Genomic DNA, 26063 nt, shown 5'->3' with positions numbered 1-26063 from the left:
GATGAGATTCTAGTCACCAAGACTTTGGGTAATCTGTTTTGCTTGCTCTTTCCTTAAGAGGCATTTTCATTATTCTCCTGGTCCTCTGCTATATTCCAGATAGCAGAAATATTACAACACACCCACTAGCCCCAGAATCTAGTTAACACGCTCAGGAATGTATGAATTTCTGCCCATGAGGCCAATCTAATCAATGCCACATATACGACCTGAAAGAGAAATTCACTTATGACTGTGAAGGTGGCCTCCCTCCAGCGCCTCCATGAATGAGGAAGGCTGGGTCTGCTGGTGCCCATTAAACCGCCTCTGTTCCATCTTAACAATGACAGGAATATCTACTGATTGCCTACTATGAGCTAGGTACTCTGTGAGCCTCTTTGCAGATATTATCTCTAATCCCACAAGCAAGATACTGTATAATTTCTATAAATGAGGAAGCTCAGAGAGGCAAAGTAACTTCCCAAGTTGACAGAAGTGGTGAGCTGGTGGAGGCAGGATTCGAACCCAGGTCTGCTAGACTCTCAAACCTGTATTCCTCTGCTAACACCACCTCTTCATTTCCGTAGGATCTTTCTTCTGGGGCTGCTTTACCCAGTTAGCCAGCTTATCCATAGAGTCAATCCACTTTGGTTGTTGAGACAGCTGAAAACACCAGATCAATAAGATTTTTCCATTCTTCTTCTGTTCTGTTACCGACAGACACCCATTAGGAACGGAAGCCCTAATTAACCAAGCCCACTTCTCAGGAGGTGAGACCCTGTGCACCTAAATCAGTAGGATGCTTTCCATAATAAGTAGGCAATAGTTAACATACAAAGCTGCTCCAAAGAGACAGAGCAAACTGGGAGACTTCACATTTTATTCAATTTATCAAAGGAAAATGCTGTGCCTTTTTAAAGCATGCTTTTAAAAAGTAGTGAAGTAGAAAAAATCCAGGAAGAATTGGTCTCATGTGGCTGTTTCATGATGAGCTTAAAATAACAAGGTTTCCAGGTGTATAAACACGTAAAGAGCAGCCTTCGGGGTAAACCCACAGGCTCTGGACTACTCTGAATCCTACACAGAGGTCTACACAGCAGAGGACCTCAAAGTGGTTCCCGAAGGTGGAGGAGGGAGAGACTCCAAAACACCATGCTTAAAGGATGGGCGATCACAAGCCCCACAAACTACAAAGGCTTTACCCACATCTCTTCCCTTACAGGCTGGCAGTCATTCCTGACTGCTGCACCCACAACTCTGTAAAAGAACCACAGTCCATGTGAATCATAATGCTAGGACATGTGACAACAAGTTCAAGGACACAGCACCTCCCACCCCACCCCACTTCCTGGGCCTCCCCGAGTGTGTGGATACACTGGGCAATGCCAGGCCATCCTACCAATCCCAGTCTGGGTGGGCAGCACTCCTCAAAGTGCTACCGAGTGTGTCCCCCCAAAACACACCCCTGTGGTCAACCCTCCATGTCTTCATTGGTACTACGGAAAGCAGAGTGCAGGATATTGTGGGGTCAGGAGAAAGGGGGTTTGGAGTTAACTGTCTTCAATGCGCCAGGCACTGGGCTGCATGCGAGAGACAAAACGGTGAGCAAAAGTGACAGGGGTGCCTGCCCTGTCCTCCCAAAGGGACATTCAGTTAAGCTGTGTGCTCCCAGGCCTGGTAAGTTCTCTGAGCCTGTTGCCTCATCTGTAAGATGGGGATCATAATAATCCTACATCAGGAGGGTGCTGGTGGGATGAAATGGGATAATAATAAATACAAAGCACAAAGAGCTACTGCACTGTCGCTGCTGTCATTGTCACTCTACGCCCTGCCCCAGGTGGCTATAGCTGGAGAGGGCTGCCTGGCTGAGGGCTTTCCCACATTCGCACCATCAAGAATCTCTTCACTGCTTCCCTCTAAGTACCTCATATTTTGAATGGTGTTGTCTACCTAACTGTATTAAGTATTCATTGTCTCCCAGTTCTGTTCACCTAAGACAATATGATTAGCATTAAAAAAGTAATGTAGAAAAAAGATAAATTGGACTGCATCAAAATTTTAAAAATTGTACGTCAAAGGACACCATCAAGAAAGTAACAAGACAACCCACAGAACGGGAGGAAGTATTTTCAAATCCTGTATCTGAAAAGGGCCTAGTATCCAGAATATTCGAAGAACTCTTATAACTCAAAATTAAAAAAAACCCAATTTTAAAAATAAGCAAAGGATTTGAATAGACCATTGTCCAAAGATAGACAAATGGCCAATATAAGCACATGAAAAGGCGTCCAACATCATCAGATGTTAGGTAAACGCAAATCAAAACCACAATGAGATACCACCTCATGCCCACTAAAACGGCTACCATCGAAAAGACAGACAATAGCAAGTGTTGGTGAGGATACAGAGAAATTTGAACCTTCACATACTTACTGCTGGTGTGAATGTAAAATGGTGCAGCCGCTGTGGAAAACAGTTTGGCAATTCCTCCAAAAGTTAAATATGGAGTTACCATATGACCCAGCAATTCCACGATCAGGAGTATATCCAAGAAAACTGAAAACATATGTTCACACAAAAATGTGTACACAAATGTTCCTAGCAATATTATTCATAATAGCGAAAAGTGGAACCAACTCAAATGTCCCTAAACCGAAGAACTAATAGACAAAATGTGGTATAACCATACAATGAAAAGGAATGAAGCACATGCTACAACACGAATAAACCTTGAAAACATTATGCTCGGTGAAAGAAGCCAGTCATAGAAGACCACACACTGTACAATCCCATTTACATGAAATGTCCCTGGAGACAGAAAGTAGATTACTGGTTGCCAGGGACTCGGGGAAGGGAGCAGGGGAGTGACTGCTAACGGGTACAGAGTTTCCTTTCGGGGTGATGGAAATGTTCTGGAATTAGATAGTGGTGATGGTTGCACAACTTTGTGACTATACTAAAAACCACTGAATTGTACATTTTAAAAGGGTGAAATTTATGGTATGTGAATTATATCTCAATAAAAAAATGTAAGTGAGCTGAGTGAATAGCATTCCACCTAAAGCACAGAAATTTGACATATTGACTACCATGCAGTTTAGCTGGAAAAGCCAAAAATATGATTTTTTGATTCTCCGGCTGCCTCCTGACTAATTAAGTGACTCTGATCAGTTTTCTGAATCTGTCTACTAGGGTCTTCACGGTACAAGGGAATGACATCGTCACCTGGTCATAAAGATCCCATGGATGACACATGCCAAGTGATCAGCACACTGTGTCCTACAGCCAGGCTTGTGTGCGTGCTGGCTATTTGCATCAGCTCCCCAATGGAACAGAGAGAAAGCTGTGCCCTGTTCTGACTGAGGGAGAGGCCCTCCCTGCCGGACCCTGCCTCTGATGCTGGCCCTCTCACCTCGGGGGTCAGCGCATTGTTGTCCGAGGTCTGACTGGACAGCAGGATGTGCGTGAAGCCCTCCTCCTTCCGCACCACGATGTCCCGGAACCGGCAGTTGCTCTCATTCTGGCGGACGCTGTACCTGAGCCTCTTGTCGAAGACGTAGTCCTTCTCTGCCTCCAGCTTCCTCTTCACGGGGCTGTGCAGGGTTAATGCCCCGTTGGTCAGCGCGGAGCCTGCCAAAGTCAGACCAACAAAGTGAGAAACTGACACAGGAACAATCGCACAAGAGCGTCGCAAGCAGAGAACGTTCAGATTTCCATCGACAGGGTCAGATGTGGCGGGGACCCCGTGCACCCTCGGTTCTGGGGTGGCGAAGTTAAGCATCCATGGCTTAACTGCTCCATCTCCAAATTTGGAGGAGGGCAAAGAGGGATCTCTGTGAAGGGCCCCACCTGATCCTTGAATCCCCTCTCCCACACACCCACCCATGCGCACCCAGCTTCTGCTCAGATGCCTCCAGCAACGGGGAACCCGCTGCTTTGAAAACTTACGGCCACAAAACATAAACTGCAGCTTTACTCATAATCACCAACAACTGGAAGCAATCAACATGTCCCTTAATAGATGAATGGATAAACACTCTGTGGCACATTCATACAATGGAATATTATTCGGCAGTATAAAGAAACTAGTTATCAAGCCACGAAAATACATGAGTGAATCTTAAATGCGTATTCCTAAGTGAAAGAAGCCAGTCTGAAAAGGCTACACGTTGCATGACTCCAATTATATGATGTTCTAGAAAAGGCAAAAGTGTAGAAACAGTAAAAAGATCAGTGGTTTCCAGGGGTTCAGGTGGAATAAGAGGAAGGTGGAAAGGTGAAGCACAGGGGATTTTTAGGGCAGTGAAACTATTCTGTATGATACTATAGTGGTGAATACGAGACATTATGCATTTGTCAAAACCCAAAGAACTTTACAGCACACTGAACCTTAAAGTACGCAAATTTTAAAAAAATTTAAGAGACTGGAGGAATCCGAGGATGAGATGTAGAATGTGACAGAAGAATCCAACTGTATTACAAATGTATGAAACAACCTCACTGAAGGGGGTGGGGGGAGAGGAGCTGACCTAAGTAACTTGAGGAATGAGTGGAGTCTGCAAAAGTAAAGGCAAATAACCTGAACACCAGCACTGCACTCCAGCTGATAAAGTTGACTCCCACGGAGGCGGGCACGCGTTGACGATTCTGATACCACTACGCATGTATGCTGGAGCTGAGCAAGTACATAAATGGACAGCAGATGGTAGGAACAAGGTTTCTCACTGTTGGTGTGGGAGTTTACGGAGAAGCAAGGGGAGGAGGCTAGAATGATCCATGCAGTAATGGATTGGAGTTGAAGAGATCAGTATGACCTCATGTTTAGCTTGGTGCAGATACAGATGGTTATATACAGAAATATTGATGGATAAGTGTGTACACACAGGTTAGTACATACATGTGTACTTCTTTGCTGTCAGCTGAGAGCGCCCAGAATCAATGACGTCCCAATTAGCAGTGAGCACACCTAGCCCCCAGATCTGGGTTTCTGATACCATTCTCAATAAAAGGAACTAGGGCTCCCTGGAGAAATGGCTGATTCTAGGACTGGGGCAGGGAATAGACAAGATAAGCTTGTAGTGGCTGAAAGGAAGTACTGAAAAAAAATGATAAACTTCACAATTATGGAGGTATGTCAAAAGGACATAAACGCCAACTGGGAGAGCTCCCAATGGCCAAAGATGGAAAATTTGATCAACAAAAGAGCGTAGTATTGCATTATAACTGAAAGTATAGAATATCCATGAGTCCACATCGATATAAATAAATGACTGAATAAATGAATAAACGGGAGAGAACAGACAAATCTCCCACACAGAAGAATTCCAAATAGTTTACATAGATACTCTGCCCTCAAGGAGGGGGAGCAAAACTCCCCACTTTAAGTGTGGGCTGTGCATAGTGACTTCCTTCCAAACAGTACAGTGTGGAAAGTCAGGGGCGGGGAGAGTAACTCGACAGAGGAGAAACCTGACTGGGGTTGATGGAGAAGTCAAAGCCCCCTCAGCCAGGAGATCCAGACCAACACCCACAGTGACAAGTCATGGTGCTGGCATGTTCCCTTGACATGTGTGAGGAGAAGGGCACTGTACCTCTATGGTCTTCCTCCCAAAAACCCACAACCCCAGTCTAACCATGAGAAAAACATCAAACAAATCCAAATTGAGGGACATTCTACAAAACAGCTGATCAGTGCACTTTAAAACTGTGAAGGTCATCAAAAACCAGGAAAGTCTGAGAAACTGTCACAGCTCAGAGGAGCCTAAGGAGACAGGACAACTAAATGTAACGTGGGATCCTGATGAGATGCTTGAACAGACATTAGGCAAAAACTGAATAAAATATGGACTTTAGTTAATAATAAGGTATCAGTATTGGTTCAGCAACTGTAACTAATGTGCCATTCTAATGTAAGACGTTAACAACAACAGCAGAAGCTGCGTGCGGGGTATATAAGAACTCTCTGTATTATCTTCCCAATTTTTCTGTAAATCTAAAACCATTTAAAAAGTAAAGTTTATTTTAAAGAATATATTCTACGATTAAGTTAATAATAAAAAAATACACAGAACACTTCCCAGGTGATTCTGACAAGCAAGCAGGTTTGAGAACCTGGAGCAGCAGTTCTTACACTTGAGCACCATCAGGATCACCTGCAGAACTGTTAGAACCCAGCCTGCTGGGCCACCCCAATCTGCTGCCACTGCTCCAGCGACCAGGCTTTCAGAACCAGGGTCCAGACAACCCAGGGATTCGTCCATCACCAGGCACCACCCTGGTGCCGAGCTCTGAGCAGTCTTCCTCAAGCCCTGTGCCTGAATCCTGACGAAGGTCTGAGAACCTTGCTGAGTGGCACCATTTCTGCTGGGGGGTGGGGGGGCGGGGGGCGGTGACTGCCTGCGCAGGATGGAGCCGCATCTCAAAGATGACCTCACTAAGCCGCAGTGACGCGGGAGGAAGGGTACAAGGAAACACAGAGAAGGACTTACTATGTGCTGAGCATTGTCGGAACCTTTGTTTTTGGCAGGGAAAGACAAGAAGTCACTATGGAGACAAACGCTGGAACCAAGCAGAAGCCAGCCCCCTGAGGCCAAATCTGTCCCCCTCTTAGGAAAATTGCTGTAGATAGAGTGGACACCCCCGTTTGCTGATCCTCAGAGAACAGGTTACAAGGGTCAGATGAGATAACATATTTAAAGGACCCAGGATATAGCAAGCAATGCATAAATGGTGGCTCTTACTTGCTTTATAATCATTACAGCCTGGTTCAGCAGAAAAGTATTCCGGTAATATTTTCTGCATGAACCCTGTCTCTCCAACAATATTGTGAGCATCTTGAGGGCAGGTCACGCACAATGCAGCCCAGCACAAGACATGTGCACCGAGAAGTGCATGGGAATTGTTCCTTAGCCTCTGGAGCCCTGGGTCCACCTCTGGGTGGACTCAGATCCTTAATTAGCATTGGGGTTCTTGGAATCTCAAGAACCAAGCCAAAGGCAGGGACCAAGAAATGCTTCCCTGGACCCCTCCTTCCAGATGCCGGGTCCCCACCCAGATGAGCGCCCAGTCGCCAAGGGGCACAGAAGCAGCAGTGCCTGTGCCATCTGACAGACTCCATGAAGCCTCCTCATTTTGTACTTTTCCATTACCCAAAGCAACTGGGCTTTGTCAAACACCACGATGTGGGTAAAATGATTCAATGAACTCCGGAAAATAAACGCGCGCATTTAATTAAAAGGCTGTGTAAAGGGAGCTGTTTCTTCAGCGTTAACCTCAAAACCTTCAGCTCCTCAGAAGGGCTTCCTAATTGGAGCTGGCCACGGTTTCTTAGCAGCCCAGGCAGATCCGTGCTGCGGTCCTCCTGGCAGAGGTTAGCGTGTTACAGGAGCTGCTCTCAGTGGACACTGGCTCCCGCCTGGTGAGATGGCAGGAGTTCAGGGTGTGGGTACATCAAGGAAAGGTCTGAATAAAATCCTTCTGCCCCGCCAACCGAGTTGAGGTGCTAATTAACAATTATATCAAGGAGGAGGACGTGAGGGTTACCTTTTTTGAGCAGCTCTATATATGCTGTCTCTAAATTTCTCAACAGTCCTAGGAAACCACCATTGTGAGTCCATTTTGCAGATAAGGAAAAGTGAATTGCTTCCTGGAAGCCACAAAGGTTTTAAATGATAGAGCCAGGATTGGAGCCAGCTGTCCCTCATTTTATTCATTCATTCATTCAAAATCTACTTATCACTTCCTATCGCTAGCTATCATACTAGATGATGGAGCTCCAACAAAAATTAGAGAAATAAGGTCCCTGCCCCCACAGAGCTTGCTTCGGGCGGGGCAGATGGAAAGTTAACAAGTCAATTGACACCTAAAATAATTACCGATGGCAAAACAACATGGTGATGTGATAAAGAATAATGGGGGGGCAGGCGTCTCTGTGAATTTAAAGCCTTTTTCTCTATCAGGACAGTGGGCCTGAGTCTCCCATGGTGACTTGGAAGATGCGCCACCCTCTGGGCCAAGGAAGGGAGGACAGACTCCTTGAGGGCCTGAATTCACGTCACATGTGGCTGCGTTACATTTCTGAATATAAGTGACTGAAACGGGCCCTCCAGGAGACGCAGAGGAAAGTCCCCCCCACAGCCCCTCAGACTCGGCCCTCACACTGAGTGTCCTCCAGACCTCTCCCCTTCTGGCGCATCAAACCTCTCGAGAGACTGCGGCAGGCTGGCAGGGAAGGCACCATGGGAAATAGAACATACTGGAAGCATGGATTTAGGGCTTTGCAGTCACACAGCATGGATATCCCAGCCCTGTGCTCCATAACTGAGAGAAGCGAGTAAGCCATACGAGCTCTTGAGCATTGTCTCCTCGATTATAAGATGGGGTTAATAGTACCTGCTCTTCAGGGTTGTTTTGAGGTAGTCTAACTAAAGAACCGATATAAGATGAGCCGAGTGCCTGGCTCATCCTAGGCACTTCATAAATGTTAGCTGAAGGACGCCAAGTCATTCTAGAAAAGAGGAATTAACTGGTGAGTCCTCACAGCCATGCCTCTGTTACTCCCAGCCCACACCCTCTCTCTAAGCCCGGGGCACAGACCCAGGACGAGAGATGGGGCATTCCAGGCAGAGAGGGGACAGACCGCCCTGATGAGCCCGAAAGTCAGAGTGAAACCCAATGACGGACCATCATTCAAACTCCCACACTGCCTCCTCTCAGGGGCCACAAGGCTGGGCGGCTCACTACCCACTCTGCGCCCCACTTTTCGCATGTGGAATGAGAGAAGCCATTCCCGCCTCACGGGATTGTTGTGAAGTAAAGGAAATGATTCTTGCTGCACTTCTGGGACACAGGAAACCCCCCATCATGCTGGTTTCCTTCCTTCTGCTCCCTTCAAGCCTTCTCACATTCCTGCCTTCGGAGTACAGAGAACTATTTCCCATGAAGAAGGCTCCATAAAATCACGCTCTAACATGGGCCCTCTGCTCCAAACACGCAGAAGTGACAGGTAAAACACTGGGCGCACAAACAAGATAATCGTGTGTGTGTGAGAGGCAGAACACCAACACGGAGGACTAATCAGGGGTGGGAGCCGGGAGTGGTGGGCAGGAAGTGGACTGGAGGGTGGCAGAAACGAAGTCTCCCACGCAGGGTGGGAGAGGGGCTGACACCAGGGGATGGCGTGAGGCCCCTCCATCAAGGCAGAACAACAGTAACAGAACCACGTGCTGCCCACGGCTAAGGCTTTCCTGGGAGCTCTGGGCCAGGTGGAGGCAAACACGAATTGTTAGAGAGACAGGGAGAGAGAGAAAGCAAAGAAAAACAAAACAAACCTTCCTTCTGGAAATGAGCCTGTACACCAAAATTCCAAAACAGAAAGATACCTAATGCTTAGAAATCTAGCCCACAAAATCAACACTTGTGACATGAATTACTCCAAATAAAATAAAACGAATATCATGAAACAATCTGAGGAAGACTTTAAAATAGGAATGTTTAGAATGCTCAACGTGATAGCTGTTAGACAAACATTCATTTAAAATAAACAAGAAATTCTCAAACAAAAGCAGACAGAAAGAAGACAAGGATAGGAATAAGGTCAAGAACTAATTAAAAGACAAATGACAAACAGGAATAAAAAATATTTGCTTATTACAGATAAAAGACTGAGACCTTCAAATTGCAGAGAACTTTTAAACACTGAAGACAAAAAGACCAAAATTCCTCCAGGACAAAAATGGACAGATGATATGGACAGACATCTACAAAGATTACATAAAAATGGCCTTTAAACATAAGATTTCAACTTCACTCAAAAGAATAATGCAAATTAAAACTCAATAAAAGAAATGAAAATTAAAACTACACTGAGATACCATTTTTTACCCATTAGCTTAGCAAAAGTTCAAAATCTTGACAATATACTCTTCTAGAGAGGATGTGGGGAGTTGGGCATTCTCTTAATTGTGGGTGGAATGCAAAATGGTACAACTGCTATGGAAGAGAACTTGGCAATAGATGACAAAACTGTTTATACATTTACTCTCAACCCAGCAATCCCACTTCTAGAAATGCAACATGAAAATATACCTCTAACAGTACAAAAATATATATGCACAAGATTATTCTTCACAGCATTATTTACAATCACAAAATATTGGAAAATACCTAAATATCCAAGCATAGACTGGGGAAATAAACTATTTACATTCACACAATGGAATACTATGCCGCTGTAAAAAGAATGAGCACTATCTCTATGAACTAACATGGAGTGATTTCCAAAATATATCTTCAGGTGAAGAGAGTCAAGAGAGTGTAAGAAAGAAGAGGAAATAGATAAATCTGCTTATTTTTGCAAAAAAAGAAATGCAGGAAGAATAAACCAGAAAACAATGAAATTGGTTACCCACAAGTGGTTGACAGAGAGTGAAAGGGATGCGGAAGGAGTGACACTCTCTGAGTAAATATTTTTGTTTTAATTTTTGGAAGGATGTTAAAGCATGTTAAGAAAATAAAATCGACAAGGATGGGGAAAAATTAACTGAATGCAAATAGAAAGAAATTAATCCCATCGTATTTCAAATGAATAACATAAGCACACTGAAGCGGGGGCAGGAATCGATACAAATAACTTTTGGGTATGATATTATGACTTATATGCCCTCAAACAAACCTTGAGCTCTTCTTGGGTTTGTTTTCACAGTGGTAAGGGTGGAGAAATTCTAAAATTATTTTATGAGCAATATAGGCTTGAGCAAATGAGTAAATGTGTGATGTTATAGAGAGATAGGGTTCTCTCTCTGGAAGAAGAGACATGCAAATATGGAATGGGGGAAGGCAAGGAAAAGTCTGGTGGGATTAGAATGGAATTGGAGGTATCGGTATGAACTCATGATTTTAAAAATTATATATATTTCCTAGCTCTATCCACTGAAAGGGCTTAGAACAAATGAAACTCTACAATGAGCACTTAGATCCCAGATGTTCGCTTCTAAATACCAACCCCCACTAAAATAAACCAGGACTTCTCCAAAGAAATGACTGCTTCCAGGGCTGGACAGGCAAGGTACAAGTTGGGCTGGAAAATCTTATTGTACCTGGAAGTAAGGAAGAGATCAAAAGAATAACCAGGGATGTCAAAAGGACAGATGAGGCAGCTTGAAGGGGCTCCCACTGGCCAAATCTGGGACAATTTGAACATAAAAATAAGTAAGGAGCAGTAATGGATTATAAACCATTGCACAAAATAATAATCTTCAAGTCTGTACTGATAATAAGTAGAAACGATAGACAGACAGACAGACAGACAGACAGATGGACGATGGATGGATAAGAGAGAAGAAATAACATGATATCAGGTATGTCAGTGGAGATGAATAACTTGAATCTAATCTTGAGGAAACATGAGAGGAACCCAAATTGAGGAACACTCTGTAAAATAATTAGCTTGTCCTCTTAAAAATGTCAGTGTCATTAAAGACAATGGAAGACCAAGAAACTGTTCCAGATTAGAGGAGACTAAAGAAGCAGACAACTAAAGCATCTGGACTGGACTCCACATTGGAGGAAAGAATTCTCTAAAGGATATTTTTGGGATAACAGAGAAAAGTGGAATAGGGACCACAGATTAGACAAAAGTACTGTACTGATGCTAAATTTCTTGAATTTCATAACTGTGCTGTGTTGACTTAAGAGAATATCCTTTACCTTAGAAAATACCCACACTGAATATTAAGGGGTACAGAGGCATGATGTATGTAATCTATACACAAATGTGTCAGAAAAAGAATAATCATTTCTATAATTATTTGTATATAACTTCTGAGTGTGAATGTATGTGTGAGTCTATATTTATCCATATACACATATACATGCACATATACATAAACACATAGACATATACAGAGAAACAGAGAGCAAACAAGGTAAAATGTTAAAAACTGACAAATCTGAAAAGAGGTTCTCTCTATAATGTTTTCTGTAAGTTTGAAATTATTTTAAAACAAAAAGATAAATACATTTGTAAAAATAGAACCCTGCACATAAGAATCAAATTAAAATTCCATACAAGAGACAACTCTAAGGAAGGAATATTTGAAGAGATAATAGCTGAATACTTCCTAGAACTTAGAAAAAGACAAGTTCTTAGTTTGAAAGAGCAATCTGAGGATGAAGCAGGATAAAGAGAAAAATGATAATGAAACCGCACGATGTCACAAGTAAAGAGAAGATCATAAAATATAGCATGGAGAAAAAAATCACATTATCAAAAAGGAATGACAGACTGACAGCAATAACAGAGGCCTCAAAAAAATGAACTACACTATCATCAAATACCGAGAGAAAATAACTGTCAACCAATAGTTTTGTACCCAGCTAAAACAGCATTTAAAGGCCCAAGAAAATGGGCATTTTCAGATATCCCAACACTAAGAGAGTTTATCTACCACAGAGTCTGAAAGAATGACAAAGAGAAACTTCAGCAAATCATTTAATTCAGAGGAAGACTCAGGATGATAAAAGAAACAAAGTTGATTAAAAATTTTTTCACTAATTGCTGGCTGTAAAAATAATAATATATAATAAAATAATAAATATATATATATAATAAAATAATATATAATAAAATAATAAATATATATATATAAAATAAAATAATATATAATAAAATAATAAATATAATCTTTGGTGTTTAACAACATTGGGTATATAAAACAGAAACAAGATGTCCAACGAGAACTTAAAGCCAAGTAGGGTCCTCCTTGCTATATTCCATAGGAGGACATCATATTTTGTAGAAAAATTTATAGTTAAGTATGTATGCTAAAATTTAAGAATACAAATACAATCTATAGCTAGTTTCCAAGTCAGCCCAGGAAGAGGAAATATATAAAATGTATCAATTCAATAAAAAAGCATGAAAAGGTCATGGGATGGGAATGGGAGAGCAAGCAGAGAAACAGATAAAAAGAAAATGCAAAATAAAATAGGAGAAAAAATCTAAATGTTAATCTGTGAACAGATTAAACTCATATATTAAAAGACAGAGATGATCAGATTGGACAAAGAATCTGGAATAAGGGATCCAGGTGTGTGGAAGATTCCCTAAGGAGAGACTCTTACAGACTGAAAAGACATCTCAACTCAGCTGGCAGGGGAAGGAAACCTGTCCAACCAACTGAGAAATGGCAGAATGACTCCAAAAGGGTCAAGAAATGGGGTGCAGTTGCCATTGTGCAGCAAGAAAAAGTGTGTCAGGAAACGCACTGCAGCTTGTAAGAGCCACAAAGAGAAACAGAAACGTGTTATCTGAAAAATAAGCTGCCCTGGGACCAGGGGTGAGCTTTCCGCAACAGTGGAAGGTAAAGGTCTAGGGGAGGCCACAAAGGACTGGACAGACAAGGGGCAGACCACAGGACACTTCTGCCACGCAGTCTCAGTTTTGAGGAAACACAGCCTAGAGGTCCGTGCCCACTGACTTCACGGAGAACATGTCAAACCCCAAGCACAGAGGAGCACCAAGCTTCCTCCGGACAGGGAGGAAGGAAGGAAGAGTCCAGACAGATCACCAAAGGATGCTATCCTCAGTTGAGGGATGTGTTATCCATGCCGGTTCCACACACACACAGTATTTCTTAGAAACTAGAGCAGCCCTTTGATTATTATGGGCAACTGGGCAAGGGGTGATCTTTACCTGCCCCAGAACAATACGAAATGAAGGCTTCCATAGTTGGTACAGCATCATCCTCAATGTCCTTTCAATTGTTCACCATAATGCAATAATCATATTTTGCTGAGTGCTTACTATGTGATTCACACAGCTTATCTCATTCAATCCTAACAACCACCACGTAAAACACTGTTTTATCCACATTTTACAGAAGAGAAAACCAAAACCCAAGGTCATGCCACTAGGAAGTGCCAGGATAGGGTCCAAATTCCAGCACCTTGCCTTAAAACTTGATGCTTGACTCAAGCATCAAGACTCTAAAACCTAATGCTAGTGTTGGCTCTGAGGGATGTTCTGCTTTTCTTCCAAAGAGACTAGTCTTTGCTGAACAAAGCAGGAAAGAAAATTCGGGCACTACACCTGGTTCTGGTGTCATGTGACGCTATTACCAAGGCAAGCCCTTTTTGCAGGTTATCATCATCTATACATCTGCCTGATGCCTCCACTGGACTGTGGGCTCTTTGGGGACAAGCCTGAGAATTATTCACCTTTGTGTCTGCAGGACTGAGCACAGTGCCTGGCAGACAGCAAATGCTCAACATGGTGCTCATCAAGTGAATAAATGAGTGAAAAACAAATGGAGGAAACTAACTGGAACAACCTCATCATACCAGGTGCCAATCTCATATTCAATGCTCCCAATGCTGGGAAGCGTTCCATATTCATTTCTTAACATGTCAGTCACACCTCTGTATTAGTCATGTGCATGAAAACATTTGTTTTCTGAAATCAGGTTGATCTTACACCTAGATGACTCGTACTAATATCACACCTGGTCCTTCTGCCTCACAACAGCCAAGCGAGATCTCACCTCTCAAAGAGGCCTGGGGAGAGAACACGGTATGAGTGCTAGAAGTTTCCTTCCCTTGCAAAGAAAATAGTAACACCTTTTGTGGGTTGAGCCATCAGGATGCAGAAGGAAGAAGTCGGGAGACCGGAGTCATTCTCTCTCCTGGAACACCCTTCCGCCCTTGCCCACCTGGTAAAGTCTCCTCATCCTTCTCAACACAGCTCCACTGTTACCTGCTTAGGAATTCTTCCAGAGAGCACATCTCTCTTCTTGCGGCTATTTATACACCCTTCCTTTTTTGCACCCTTTACACAGCTTCCTCCATCCATTCAGCATGTAATTAACGTGTGTCTACAACAAGCCTGGCACCTGGGATACACTGATGGGCAGAAACAGATATGGATCTTACAGTCTGATTCAACATTGTCCAAGAGAACACCCCACAATGATGGAAATGTTCTATATCTGCAAGGCCCAATACAGTGACCAACAGCCACATATGGCTATTGAAATTTTAAAACTTCTGTTTCATGTTAATTAATTGAAAGCTAACTTTAACCACATGTGGTTGGTGGCTACCATATTGGACAACACAGGTCATCACGCTGCAAGATAATTAACTTGCATACCTTGCAAATCCTGACAGACCTTCTCTCCCGTGTCTGATTCCCTCCTCACCCTCAGATGGATTCTTAAAGACAAGGGCTGTGTTAGTGATTCCTGTATCTTCAGAACCAGTGCAGCCCAGCACACAGAAGTGGCCCAGTCATTGCGTAATAAGTGAATGAGTAGATAAGTAAGTGCCAGACTTATAAAGGAGGACCTATAAAAGTTTCTATCTCCTGACCAAAAGTAGGAGAGTGAGAGCAAGAGGCCGGAAAGCAGGATAAGGAAGTCGTGATGGATCTGCTGCAAGCCCCATAAAAAGATACAAGTGCCAGGCATTTCCCTTCCTGTCCATTCTCCCCAGTGTTCCGGTCATGATCACCATCTTGGGAAGCAGACATGATTCATAGAGACAAGGGAGGGCTGGGACCACCCTAAGGGCCATTCACACCGGAACACCTTCAGTAGCCAACTGTGGAGAGGGTTGGGTGGAGGGAAGGCTAAAAATAAAGAAGACTCATCAGTCCCACAGTTGAGCGAAACCATCACTTTGTTGACTGCGGGGTTAGGGTTTTCCAGCTGCAGTTCTTAGAAGAGAAAGTGATAGTTCTTGTGCATGAGAACCATTTCCTGGTCTGTGGTTGACTCACCAAAGATCCCTACAGCATCGCAGACCATTCTGAGAGGGCACTGAGAGGGGAAGTACGAGGGTGCAAAGTTAACGTGTCAGGCCTTTTTCCATCTCAGCACATCAGAAGGAATGAGGTGCTGCCATCAGATTCAGCAGGTGGGGACAGCAGCTTCTTTCAACAGAAGTGGGGCTGGGTGGTCAGGATATTTAGAGGTGGGGAGAGGGGACTGAGGCTGAAAAACCCGCCAGTCACTCCACCCACTCATGTCATGGGAGTTCAAAGAGCCCAACATGCACCTGAACTCAATACCTGTACCATTATTCCAGGGCTGGTCATTGTCCCAGAGCCTGTCACCATGCACAGAATGCCTGATCTCAGGGCTGAATTCAATAGCAAAGCTCAAATTTACAGGTACATTAAAAAAATCTTACTTAGCCGTGTTAGCCATCATCTAGCATGTTATAATCGAGCCTGATAAAATCCATACACTATGAATTAAGAAAGTTCAAGGAAGAATTTCATTCTTCCTTCTTCTCTTTGCCTGATCAAACTCTACCAAGATTATTTAGAACTACTGGGAGTGATGATCATACATCTTATGATGTCTATTATCAGACATCTAAATGTTTTAAGTAGCAGAGCAAAGCATGAATGCAAAATGCAAAATAACCCGATTAAATGAACGTTTTCCAGAGGTCAGGTCATGTCTCCTATGTTAAACCCTCCATGGCCATACTGACCCTCAGAGCACTATTAGGCCAGAATCTTCGAACACGGCGAAAGATGCCATAGGGTCTTCAAAGTATGAAGTGACGCTGTTGAAAACCCATTTTCTCATCTTTTCTTGACACTCCTCTGCTCACAAACTCTACCTTCTGGCCTCAACCTATTTTCCAACCTGAACTCCCATTCCTGTCCCTTGAACGTTCTCATTTCCAGGACTGTTTGAGGTTCTCTGAAACTCTCTGCACTTTCCTGCTTCTGGGTCATTGCTTCAGCTGTCCCCTTGGCCCAGAATGACATTTCCATCCACCTTCACACATCGAATCCTCAGTGCCATCTGAAACGCTTCTCTTCCAGCCAGCTGTATCTTCCTCCCCAAGTGCCCAGGAACAGCCCACTCCCAAGGCCCCTGGGGTGGTCTGTCCAGGCCCTTCCTGAGTTCTCAGCACACTCAGCTTTGCATCTGGTCATTTGGGACCATCTGATCCCTTAATTAGTTTAATTAGCTTCGAGTTCTTTAGAACACGAGCCTAGTCATCTCTCTATTCCCAGTTCCTAGCACACAGTGGGTGCATCTTAAACTGAATCGTAGAAAAAAATAATGATCTAAAAAGGCTCAGAACAAAATGGGTTTTCAACTATGAGGTAGTTCTCCTCTGCACTCCCAGATAACTCCATCCCTCAAGAAGCTGACAGCAGCATAGTTAAGAATACAGGTCTAGGGCCAGGCCAACTACATCTGAAGCTGAGACCAGCCACCTACCAGCTGATAGACCATAGGCAAGTTATCGCACCTCCATATCCCTCAGTTTCCTCACCTGTAAAATAGGCAGAGAAATAGACCCTACCTCCTGGATTAAATGAGTTACTACATATATGGTGCAAAGAATAGGGCCTGGCTCACAGCACAGGCTTGATAAATAAATATTGGCTATTTTGGCATGGTATGGAAATTGTTTATTTGTCTTTTCTCTATTTATTTGTTTTCTTCCCTAAACTGTGAGCATCTTGTCTTATTCATCAACATACTCTCAGAACAAGGCACACAGTGACCCACTTCTAGCTGGCTCATAGCAGTCACTAAATGTTTGATGAAAAAAGCATAACTGTGGTTTATTGATGATGTCTGAGGTAAATGTTACATATTTTCTACAAATCTTCTTAATAAAATACAGTACCTACTGTCCAGAATGTTCTTCCTTCTCCTCTTTGCCTGACCAAATGCTACACATCTTTCAGGCCTCAGATTAGACACTGCTTCCCCCAGGAAGTCCTTTCTCTAGTCTCATAATTCCAGTGGCCTCCTCACTCATGCAGGGTGCTCCCACATCATGGCGTGCTGTAATGTTTACCACACCACGGGTTTTCCCACAAGAGTGTGAGCTGGACGAGGACAGCAACCATCTCTCACACAGCCGCAGCCTCAGCACCCAATACCAGGCCTGGCACACACAGGTGCCCAGTAAACCTGTGGCCAGTTGCTTCTCTTTCACTACCAAGTGATGCGAGGAGCTGCTGGCGAAAAGCCAGGCCAGCAACTGGACATCTTGTTTAACCTCTGGGAACTCAGCATAGATCCACTTTCCACCAGTATGGAGAAGTGGGAGAGAGTTGAGAAAGAGGCTGAGGGTGGGAAAAACCACCAGAGCTCTATATTACAGAAGAAGAAAGAACACACTTGGAGACGGAAACCTCCAACCTAGTACCATCGTCACCAAGATGGCAGGTGGAAGACTCAAGACTCTGACTTCCGTTGAGGACGCAAGTGAAATCCCAGAAGTGGGGTCTCTTGAATTCGCCTTGCTGGTCTACACAAATAGAATGAAAATTAATATCCTAGTGTCGATGAGAATGCAAAGGGACATATGGGGGTAGGGTAAGAAAGCATGTCTTTGAGCAAAGCAAGAGGTTCCATTAGCAACACAGTCTAAGAAAGGGCAAGAAGAGAAATTAACATCCACTCTGCACTAACTGTGTGCCGTGATTCATGGTTCCATCCTTTGTGGTGGGTGTGCTTATTCCCAGAGAACAGAGATGAAAACCAAGACTCCAAAGCTGAGAAGACTTGCCAAGAGTCACTGGCTCAGCAAGAGGCAGGTTGTACTTGAACTCACAGACCCTCTGTCTCCAAAGTACATGCTCACTCTTTCCAGTTTCTTCCTCACCATGCTCCCCCCAAGTTTACCTCAAGCTTAAAGGAGAAATCTCAAAATCCTTTCTGTAACTGGGACTTCTAAGAAGTCAACTACACTTTTTCTTCCACAGCGAAGAACTACACAAAATACAGAAAATGCAACCCAAATGGAATGCGCTCTGCTGAAAAGGGTACGCAATATCCTTGATGGAGGGCGGGGCGGGGTTTGAGCCCAGGCGCTTAATTAAGAGCCAGGGAGAGTGCGTGAATATTAAGGGAGGGGAAGCTGGCAAGTAGAGCCACCATGGCAGATGGTGAAACAACTGCCAGACGAGACAACGGAAGGGGAATCCTTCAGTTGCTGTTAAGAGCCCTGACAAGACGTTAGCTCTCCACGACACGGTACCAGAAGCAGGGAGCAACCCAGGGTGGGAGAGTGAGACCAAGATGACTGATGGGAGGATCTGACAGATGTGACAAGGATTCATAGCAGGGCCTCAGGACCCACATCCTACAGCAGGAGAGCCTTCTGCTTTCCCTCTTTCATTCATTCACTCCCTCATTCAGCAGGTATTTCTTAAGCACCTACAATGTGCCCGGCATGTTAGGTGTTGCAGATACAACTACAGGCAAAAAAAGAGACCACCTTGCCCTCATGGAGCTCACAGTCTAGCGAGGGAGGCAGAGATTATTCAAGCAATCAATCAGGATGTGACCACCACAAACTGAGGTTAAGTGCGGTCAGTGAAGCAACATAGCTCTACGTATGTAAACAAACATGGATGCTGACCCACCCCAGGAGCCAGGGGAGGTTTCCAGGGTGGAATCGCTGCTCGACAGCCATGAAGGAGGAGTGGAGGCTGACCACTCAATGAGCGCCAGTGAGGAGAGGAACACACGCAGAACAGGGAGACGGGTGTGGGGAAGGGTTCAAGGCAGGCCAGATCAGGGAGGCTTCGCAGGCCTGGAGAGCATGGGCTGCATAAAGGACTTCCTCAGCCCCCTCCAGAAAGAATCCCAAAACACCCCCTATTGCAGGCTCCATCTAGCTGGTTCTTAAGCCACCGTGACTGCACAGAGAATTCCCTGGAGCTTCAGCCTCCCCTGCAGGGTGTTAAGAATTGGTTGGGCGGCCATACTCTTTGTGATGTGGTATCATGCACCCACATGCTGATCATTGGCTCTACGCCCCTCTGTATGCCTGTTATCGCCTTCCACCATTGCTACCTTTTTCCTCATGCGTTCTGGCTCATTCTGTCAGACTCAGCTTGAGCATCACCTCCTCTAAGAAGCCCTCTCCCAACTTCCTTCCCAAGCTGGCTTAGGCACCCCTGCTTATAGCTCCCTCAGTATCTTCTGCGTATTTCCATCATGGTATATGGTATTGTAATTATTTGTCTAAACAGTTCCTGGTACACAGCAGTCACTCAATGAGTCCTGGTTGAGTTAACATATATAACAAGGGACTAATATGCACAATATGTAAAGTGCTCTAAAAAATAAATCAGAAAATACAAAAGACCCCAGTTAGAAAAACAGGCAAAGGATTGAAATAACAATAGATAATACTTATCAGCTGTCCACCATATGCCAGGTAATATTTTAAGGGCTTTCTCTGAATGAATTCACTTATTCTTTACCCCAACCCCAGGAGGTATGATTATATCTGCATTCTGTGAATGAAGAATTTGGCCCAGAGAGGCTAAGCAATTCGCCAGAGGCGACGTGGCCCTTGTCCATCCACCATACTGAATGTCACCTCCTGCTACCCATGGCATGACTACACTCAGGCCACTCCCAGGGAAAGAAACACAACTGGCAGGAACACAAGAAGATGCTCACCCTCGTCTGTAAACTAAAATCAAAACAACAGAGCTCGGAGAAACATGACAAAGATTGGCAATAGCCAGGGTTGGCAAGAGCGTGTGTCTCTGGAGGCCGCCTAACCGTCCTTCAGAGAGAGGATAGTTGATCTGCACACTATAAAACCCTGGGCAGCTAAAAGCGGAAGCAGATCCACACACCTGACACAAATGGAGTTTTACGTGTAAAACAAGATGTTCTCACCACCTCCAGCCTTTACTCAGGAGTCACCTTCGCAGTGAGGCCTTGGGTTCGTGTGTGTGTGTGTGTGTGTGTCTGTGTGTGTCTGTGTGTGTGTCATTTAACCTAAGGCCCAGAGGACAACCACTCAGGACCAGCAATTCCATCTCCCGGAAACACCAAGTCAGCATCTTTGGAACCACTGAAGACATCTCAGAGGAAGGCCTGGGGGTGCTGGCCAGACATTGCCCTAGGACCCAGGGAAAGTTCTGCTGGTTTGAACCTAAATCTCTGAAGGACCTTTTTCCGTTTATAAAACTGGTCACAGACCTCTGAGAGCTTCAGCATCACAGACCTGACACCACACCCCAACTCCTCCCCTCAGCACGCTCGGTCTCAACCTTTCTGAGCCTCAGTTTCCCCATCTAGAAGCAAGGCCAATCCTAGCTAACCTTGTTATTATACTGCTATGTTGTTAACTTGCTAAGTCGAAGAACCACTGAGGGGATTAGATGATATCCGGTCTGTCAGGCACAAAACGTGAGCAGGCTTTGCCTACTGAAGGAGCTCAGCACCACCCTTATCACGATCATTAATGAAGACCGGTCTTCGTATGGGCAGTGGCAGGTGGAGGCAAGCCCAGGGCCTGGGATCCGCCCCAGTGGGGAGGAGCAGCTTTTCACCAACGTCAGCAAACTGATGTTTATTATTGTTTTTGAGACCCTCTGCAGACAATGTACCCCCCTCACTGCTTGCACCTTGGGTGGGGGTGCCTTCCACTCCCCACGCCACCCACTTTGGTGCACCGCTGACGAATGGTGACTTGGAAACAGTTCCTCAGACTTTTTTTGAGGTAGTTGAGAGAGGAAAACAATATCTGAGCAGGCAGGGAAAGTAATTAGTCCATTTCTGAATCCTGACAGTGGTCAAGATTCCATCAGCCTCTTCTGGAGGCCAAAATCAAACCCAGGATTGGGAAACCAACTGGAAGAGTCCATTTCCCCCCTGGACTTGCCACGGGTCAAGCTGACAGTCAGATTTTCCATCACAGTCTGGCACTTTCCACTCAGAGGCAGTGGCCAAGTTGGATGGCCTTCACATTACCACATAAAAGTTTTAAGTTCATTCATTAGCAAAGTCACTTGCTTGCCATGCTTTGCAAGACAAAACATAAGAATCCCTAAGGCTTTTGTTGTTATTGGTTTAGAACATGATCAGCTTTTGGAAAATAAAATGGTTGGTCAAAGTCTGTTGGCTTGGGGGTGGGTGTTTGAAGTGTGTTAAAAGAACAGCTGTGCCCAGGGAAACGGATACCTGCGTTAACAAGAGGCCGCCAAGTGGACACCCTCTCCGGACCTTCTGTGATTCGCCAGACGGCTTGGGGCCACTGCCCATGACACCCGGAGCCCTCTGGAGCCAGCTTCCTCTAGACCACTTCCAGGGACAAGCTGGGCACTCAGAGAAGCAGTGGTGATTCTAGAGGTCATGAACTGGGGTGAAGTTCGGGGCACGGAATGAGAAGTTTCTGGAAAACTCACAATTTTGAGGAAGTATGGAAGGAACTGTAACAAGCCCAGGAGGGGTATTCAGGACTTTTACCACTATATCCTTAAGTGAAACTGGTCTATAATTTTCCTTGCTCCTCCCCTCCCGGTCTGCTTTGGAAATCCAGGTTATACTGGCCTTGTCAAAGGAGTGGAAGTGTTTTCTCTTCTTCTGTTCTCTGCAACCATTTGGATAAGAGAGGGATGATCTGTTCTAGAATATTTGGTAGGCTTGCCTGTAAGACCATCCGGGCCTTGTGTGCCGTCTTCCTGCTTTCTATGGGAGCTTTGTAATGACTGATTTAATAATTTCTTTTCCAGTTATTGCTCTATTCAGGTTTTCTAGTTGTCTTGAGTCCATTTTGTTAAGTTGTGTTTTTTTAGGAAACTGACCATTTTATCCCAGGTTTCAGATTGAATGGCACAGAGTTAGTCACAGTATCTCAGGCTTAGAAGCATTATGTCCTCCACCAATAAGCAATGAGGGTGAGTCCAAGATGTGGCTCCTGCCCCACCAGCACTCCCGGGCCCCCCAATCAGGGCGTATTTTTATCAGTGGTCAGGGCCTAGGAACTGCCCTCTACTGCCCGGAAGCCGGCTGGGCAGTGATCTAGGGGCCAGCTCTGGAGTCGAATTGCTTGGATTTCTCTCCTAGTCCCAACCTGGGCACTTGAAACCTCAGTCTCCTCCTCTGTAAAATGAGTAGAACAAGAGCAGCCACCGCTCAGGACTGCCCTGATGATCATAGAAAGTACTCTGTAAACCCCGAGGCCTCATCCCAGGGAAGTTCCCATCCTCTAAAACTTTCAACTTACAACTTTTCATTTCACAAACTTTCAACTTATACATTCTTATGAATGCAACTCAAGGTCCAGAGCAGAAGCGCGTCAACCCTCCCCAATGCCACCAACTGGTCTTCACCATCACCACCCGTCATTCCGTCTCAACCATCTTGGTGCTTATTAGTCTAGAGAAGTGGTTCTGAAAGTGGGGTCCTGGACCCGTGGCAGTATCTGGGAACTGCCTAGAGATGCAGACTCTCGGGCTCTCCTCCCCACCGACTGCATCAGAAACTCCAGGACTGGCACGGCACACATGCCCTCCAGGGGATTCTGATGCCGGCTCCACGTTTGAGAGTCCAAGGTTCTTGAAAGTCATAACGCATTTCCACGCTCGTGCTTAGTTCTGAAGTGCCTTTAGAACATGGTTACTCCATGACGATCAATAAAGGGAAAAACGATAATCATGTTGAAAGAGTGAGTAGGAAGAGAAAAACATCACAGAAATGAAAGCTGAGATAATTTTAAAAGATCAATGGAGAGAAATTGGTAAATCTTGCCTGTTTGTGTGGGATGACTCATTCAATGATAGGAACAATTCTGGAAACACTGGATCAAGCAAGGTCTGAGAGGCAGTGCCTATGCAACAGACAACAGTCACCAGAACACGAGAAAAATGATTCTCAAAATTCAAAGAAATTTGAACTCGGGGCCACAGAATCTGCATCAACAGTGGAAACTCAGTGGCTTCGTGGAAATCTGCAGAACGCTGGGCATCTAGGTTGTGCTAGGGCTCAGAATGAAACGTGGGCTCCTACTTAGGGATGTTTCCACAGGTTAAAGGCTCATCTGAATGTGTAAAGGATCGATGCTTTGGCCTATTTAGACAAGACAGACCAAGTTCTCCTGGACCAGACCACAAGAGGGATCAGCTAACCCAACAGCTTTTCCATATAGATAAAACTAGTCTGTTTTAGAAAAAACAACATGCCTGGTAAAAGGTGGATTAGCAAGGAGGAGAAATTATGTCAGGCTTTAAACCTACAAAGGACCAAATCACAGTCCCATTTACAAGCTTAAAATCCAAGGAATAACTCTGGATCTACCAACAAACGGATCTACGAACATCCATCACTTACAACTAAATGCTTCCGCGGGAACTACTGTATACACCCATGGCTGTTCAAATTCAGCACTTAAAATGCATATCCCACACCCTGCCCCCTGAGATCCCGATTCATTCGACTGGGGTGGAGCCCATTTTTAACAAGCTCCCCAAGGAATACTGAGGCAGATGGTCCCCAGACCACAGAGCCATTTGTCATTACTGGAGAAGAATCAGAATCAAGAGCGCTACTGAGTTGCTGCGTACATTTCACAAACATTGCTGGGGAAAACACAGTCTAAAAGCAAAACACCACCCGCCAGAGCCCCAATTTAGCATTTGTTCCCACAGCACAGATCAGGGAAGTCAGCAGTAAATGAGTAACATGTTACGTAAGTCGCTTTTCTGTATGCAGAACCTTAATTCACCAAAGACAAGTTAAAAATCATATAAAAAGCAACAGCCCACCCCCAAAACAAATGTTGTGAAAGCGTAGCCAGGATCTCCCCATCTCCTTCTGCCAGGCAAAGATGAGCCCGCCTCTATGCTGAAAACCCCGCTGGCACACACTTGTGCCACTGGGAACTGGATCCTTTGGTGGAGGGGATCAGAGAACGTGGGGTTAGGGAAGGGGGAGAGAAAGACATCCAGGGTTCCACACGGGCATGGACACTGGCTTCATCAGGCTTCCCTCTGGTTGAAAACATAAGTGGAGCCATGTCTTGCTCTGACCCCTTGCTGGAAAGTTCTAGAACCACAAAACCCCCTCTGCCTTGGGTCTTCTCCAAGAACCCCAAACCACTCTCTTTCTCACAAGGATTCCCAGTCTCTTCCTCTCCCCAGTTACCCTAAGACCTGGATAATAAGTTAGTTCTAACTAGAGGGTTGAAAGCTGACAGTGGTTGGGGCATTTATCACCCCAGTGATGACAGAAAAGGTCAGCGCAGGTACGGCCAAGACATACCACCTATATAACACACAGGTTACTCCTTCCAGTGAGCCAGCCTCAGGAATCTTCTCAACACTGACCTAGGGACATTCACTCTCAGTTTGCTGGAGAGCAGATTGTGTCAGAGGGAGCAGTCCCTACCTATCTTTTCATTACTCTGCTCCAAGCACCAAGCATGGAGACTAACCCTTAGGAAGTGCTCAAAAATAAGTAGTGAATGATTTAAACTGACACCTGACATGAACCTTAACTGCTGCCCCCATTATGCCACAGAGCACATCTCAAAATGCATTAGAGTCACCGGGGTCCTTGTGAAAGGGCTCCACCCCAGACTTAGTAAATCAGACTCTATGGGATCCGCATCTTAACAAGGTGCCAGGTAACCTTATACACATAATCTGAGAACCACTGCCTTAACCTTATGAGAGAATCAATCTCAAGAACAACAATACCATCTGATGTGATTCAGCAAAAGGGCCCTCTGGGAACACCCAAAACCGAACAAAATAGAGGCGGGCAGCTTCCTCCTCTCTACCCAGATGTGGGCCCAAGTGGAGTAGAGAACATTCAACGTTGGGGAAAAAATGAGGCCGACAAGGGATCAGAGACGAGAAAGGTGTAGAGAAGCATTATGGAGTTAATGGTGGGAGTTCACAAGGCCACCAATGATGCCAGCAGGCTTGTCCTCACCGATTTCCCCCGGTCATGGGGTACTATAAACCTGATCATGAACCAGGGGGCACCGACGAGGCCCAAGGAAGGAGAGCAAACAGACAGCAGCTCTGCCCCACATTGGAAAGTTGCAAGAACGAGAGGCCCACCTTCATCTAGCTTCTCTGCAAGTCTGGCTCCTCTCCTTCATGCTGCAGGTCTGGCAGCGACAGTCAGCAAACCAGCTTCCCTCGTGCTTCTCCCCTCACCCTTGGGGCAGCCACATTTTGAGCAGGGCAGGGGGCTGCTACTAGCCAGGGTGCGGGGAGTCACGCCCAAGTTCCTTGAGCCTGCACCCAAGGAGCCTCCCCAGCCCCCCTCCCCACGACAGGGAATCCC

General features: G+C 45.1%; 1 protein-coding gene across 1 annotated transcript in view; it reads right to left on the bottom strand.

The window, feature by feature from the left end:
- The window catches only part of CDYL2 (chromodomain Y like 2), a 155844-nt gene that overhangs the window by 24386 nt on the left and 105395 nt on the right, over window positions 1–26063 (bottom strand). The window contains exon 3 of the mRNA XM_087419892.1: window positions 3392–3609. Coding sequence (XP_087276018.1) covers window positions 3392–3609 — 218 coding nt within the window. The remainder of the gene's footprint in view (window positions 1–3391; window positions 3610–26063) is intronic.

This window comes from Ceratotherium simum, chromosome 30 (assembly GCF_057802395.1).
Source record: "Ceratotherium simum simum isolate JZ-2026a chromosome 30, ASM5780239v1, whole genome shotgun sequence".
Lineage (NCBI taxonomy): Eukaryota > Metazoa > Chordata > Mammalia > Perissodactyla > Rhinocerotidae > Ceratotherium > Ceratotherium simum.
Note: the sequence above shows the minus strand (reverse complement) of the source record. Positions and strands in the feature narration are given on the sequence as shown.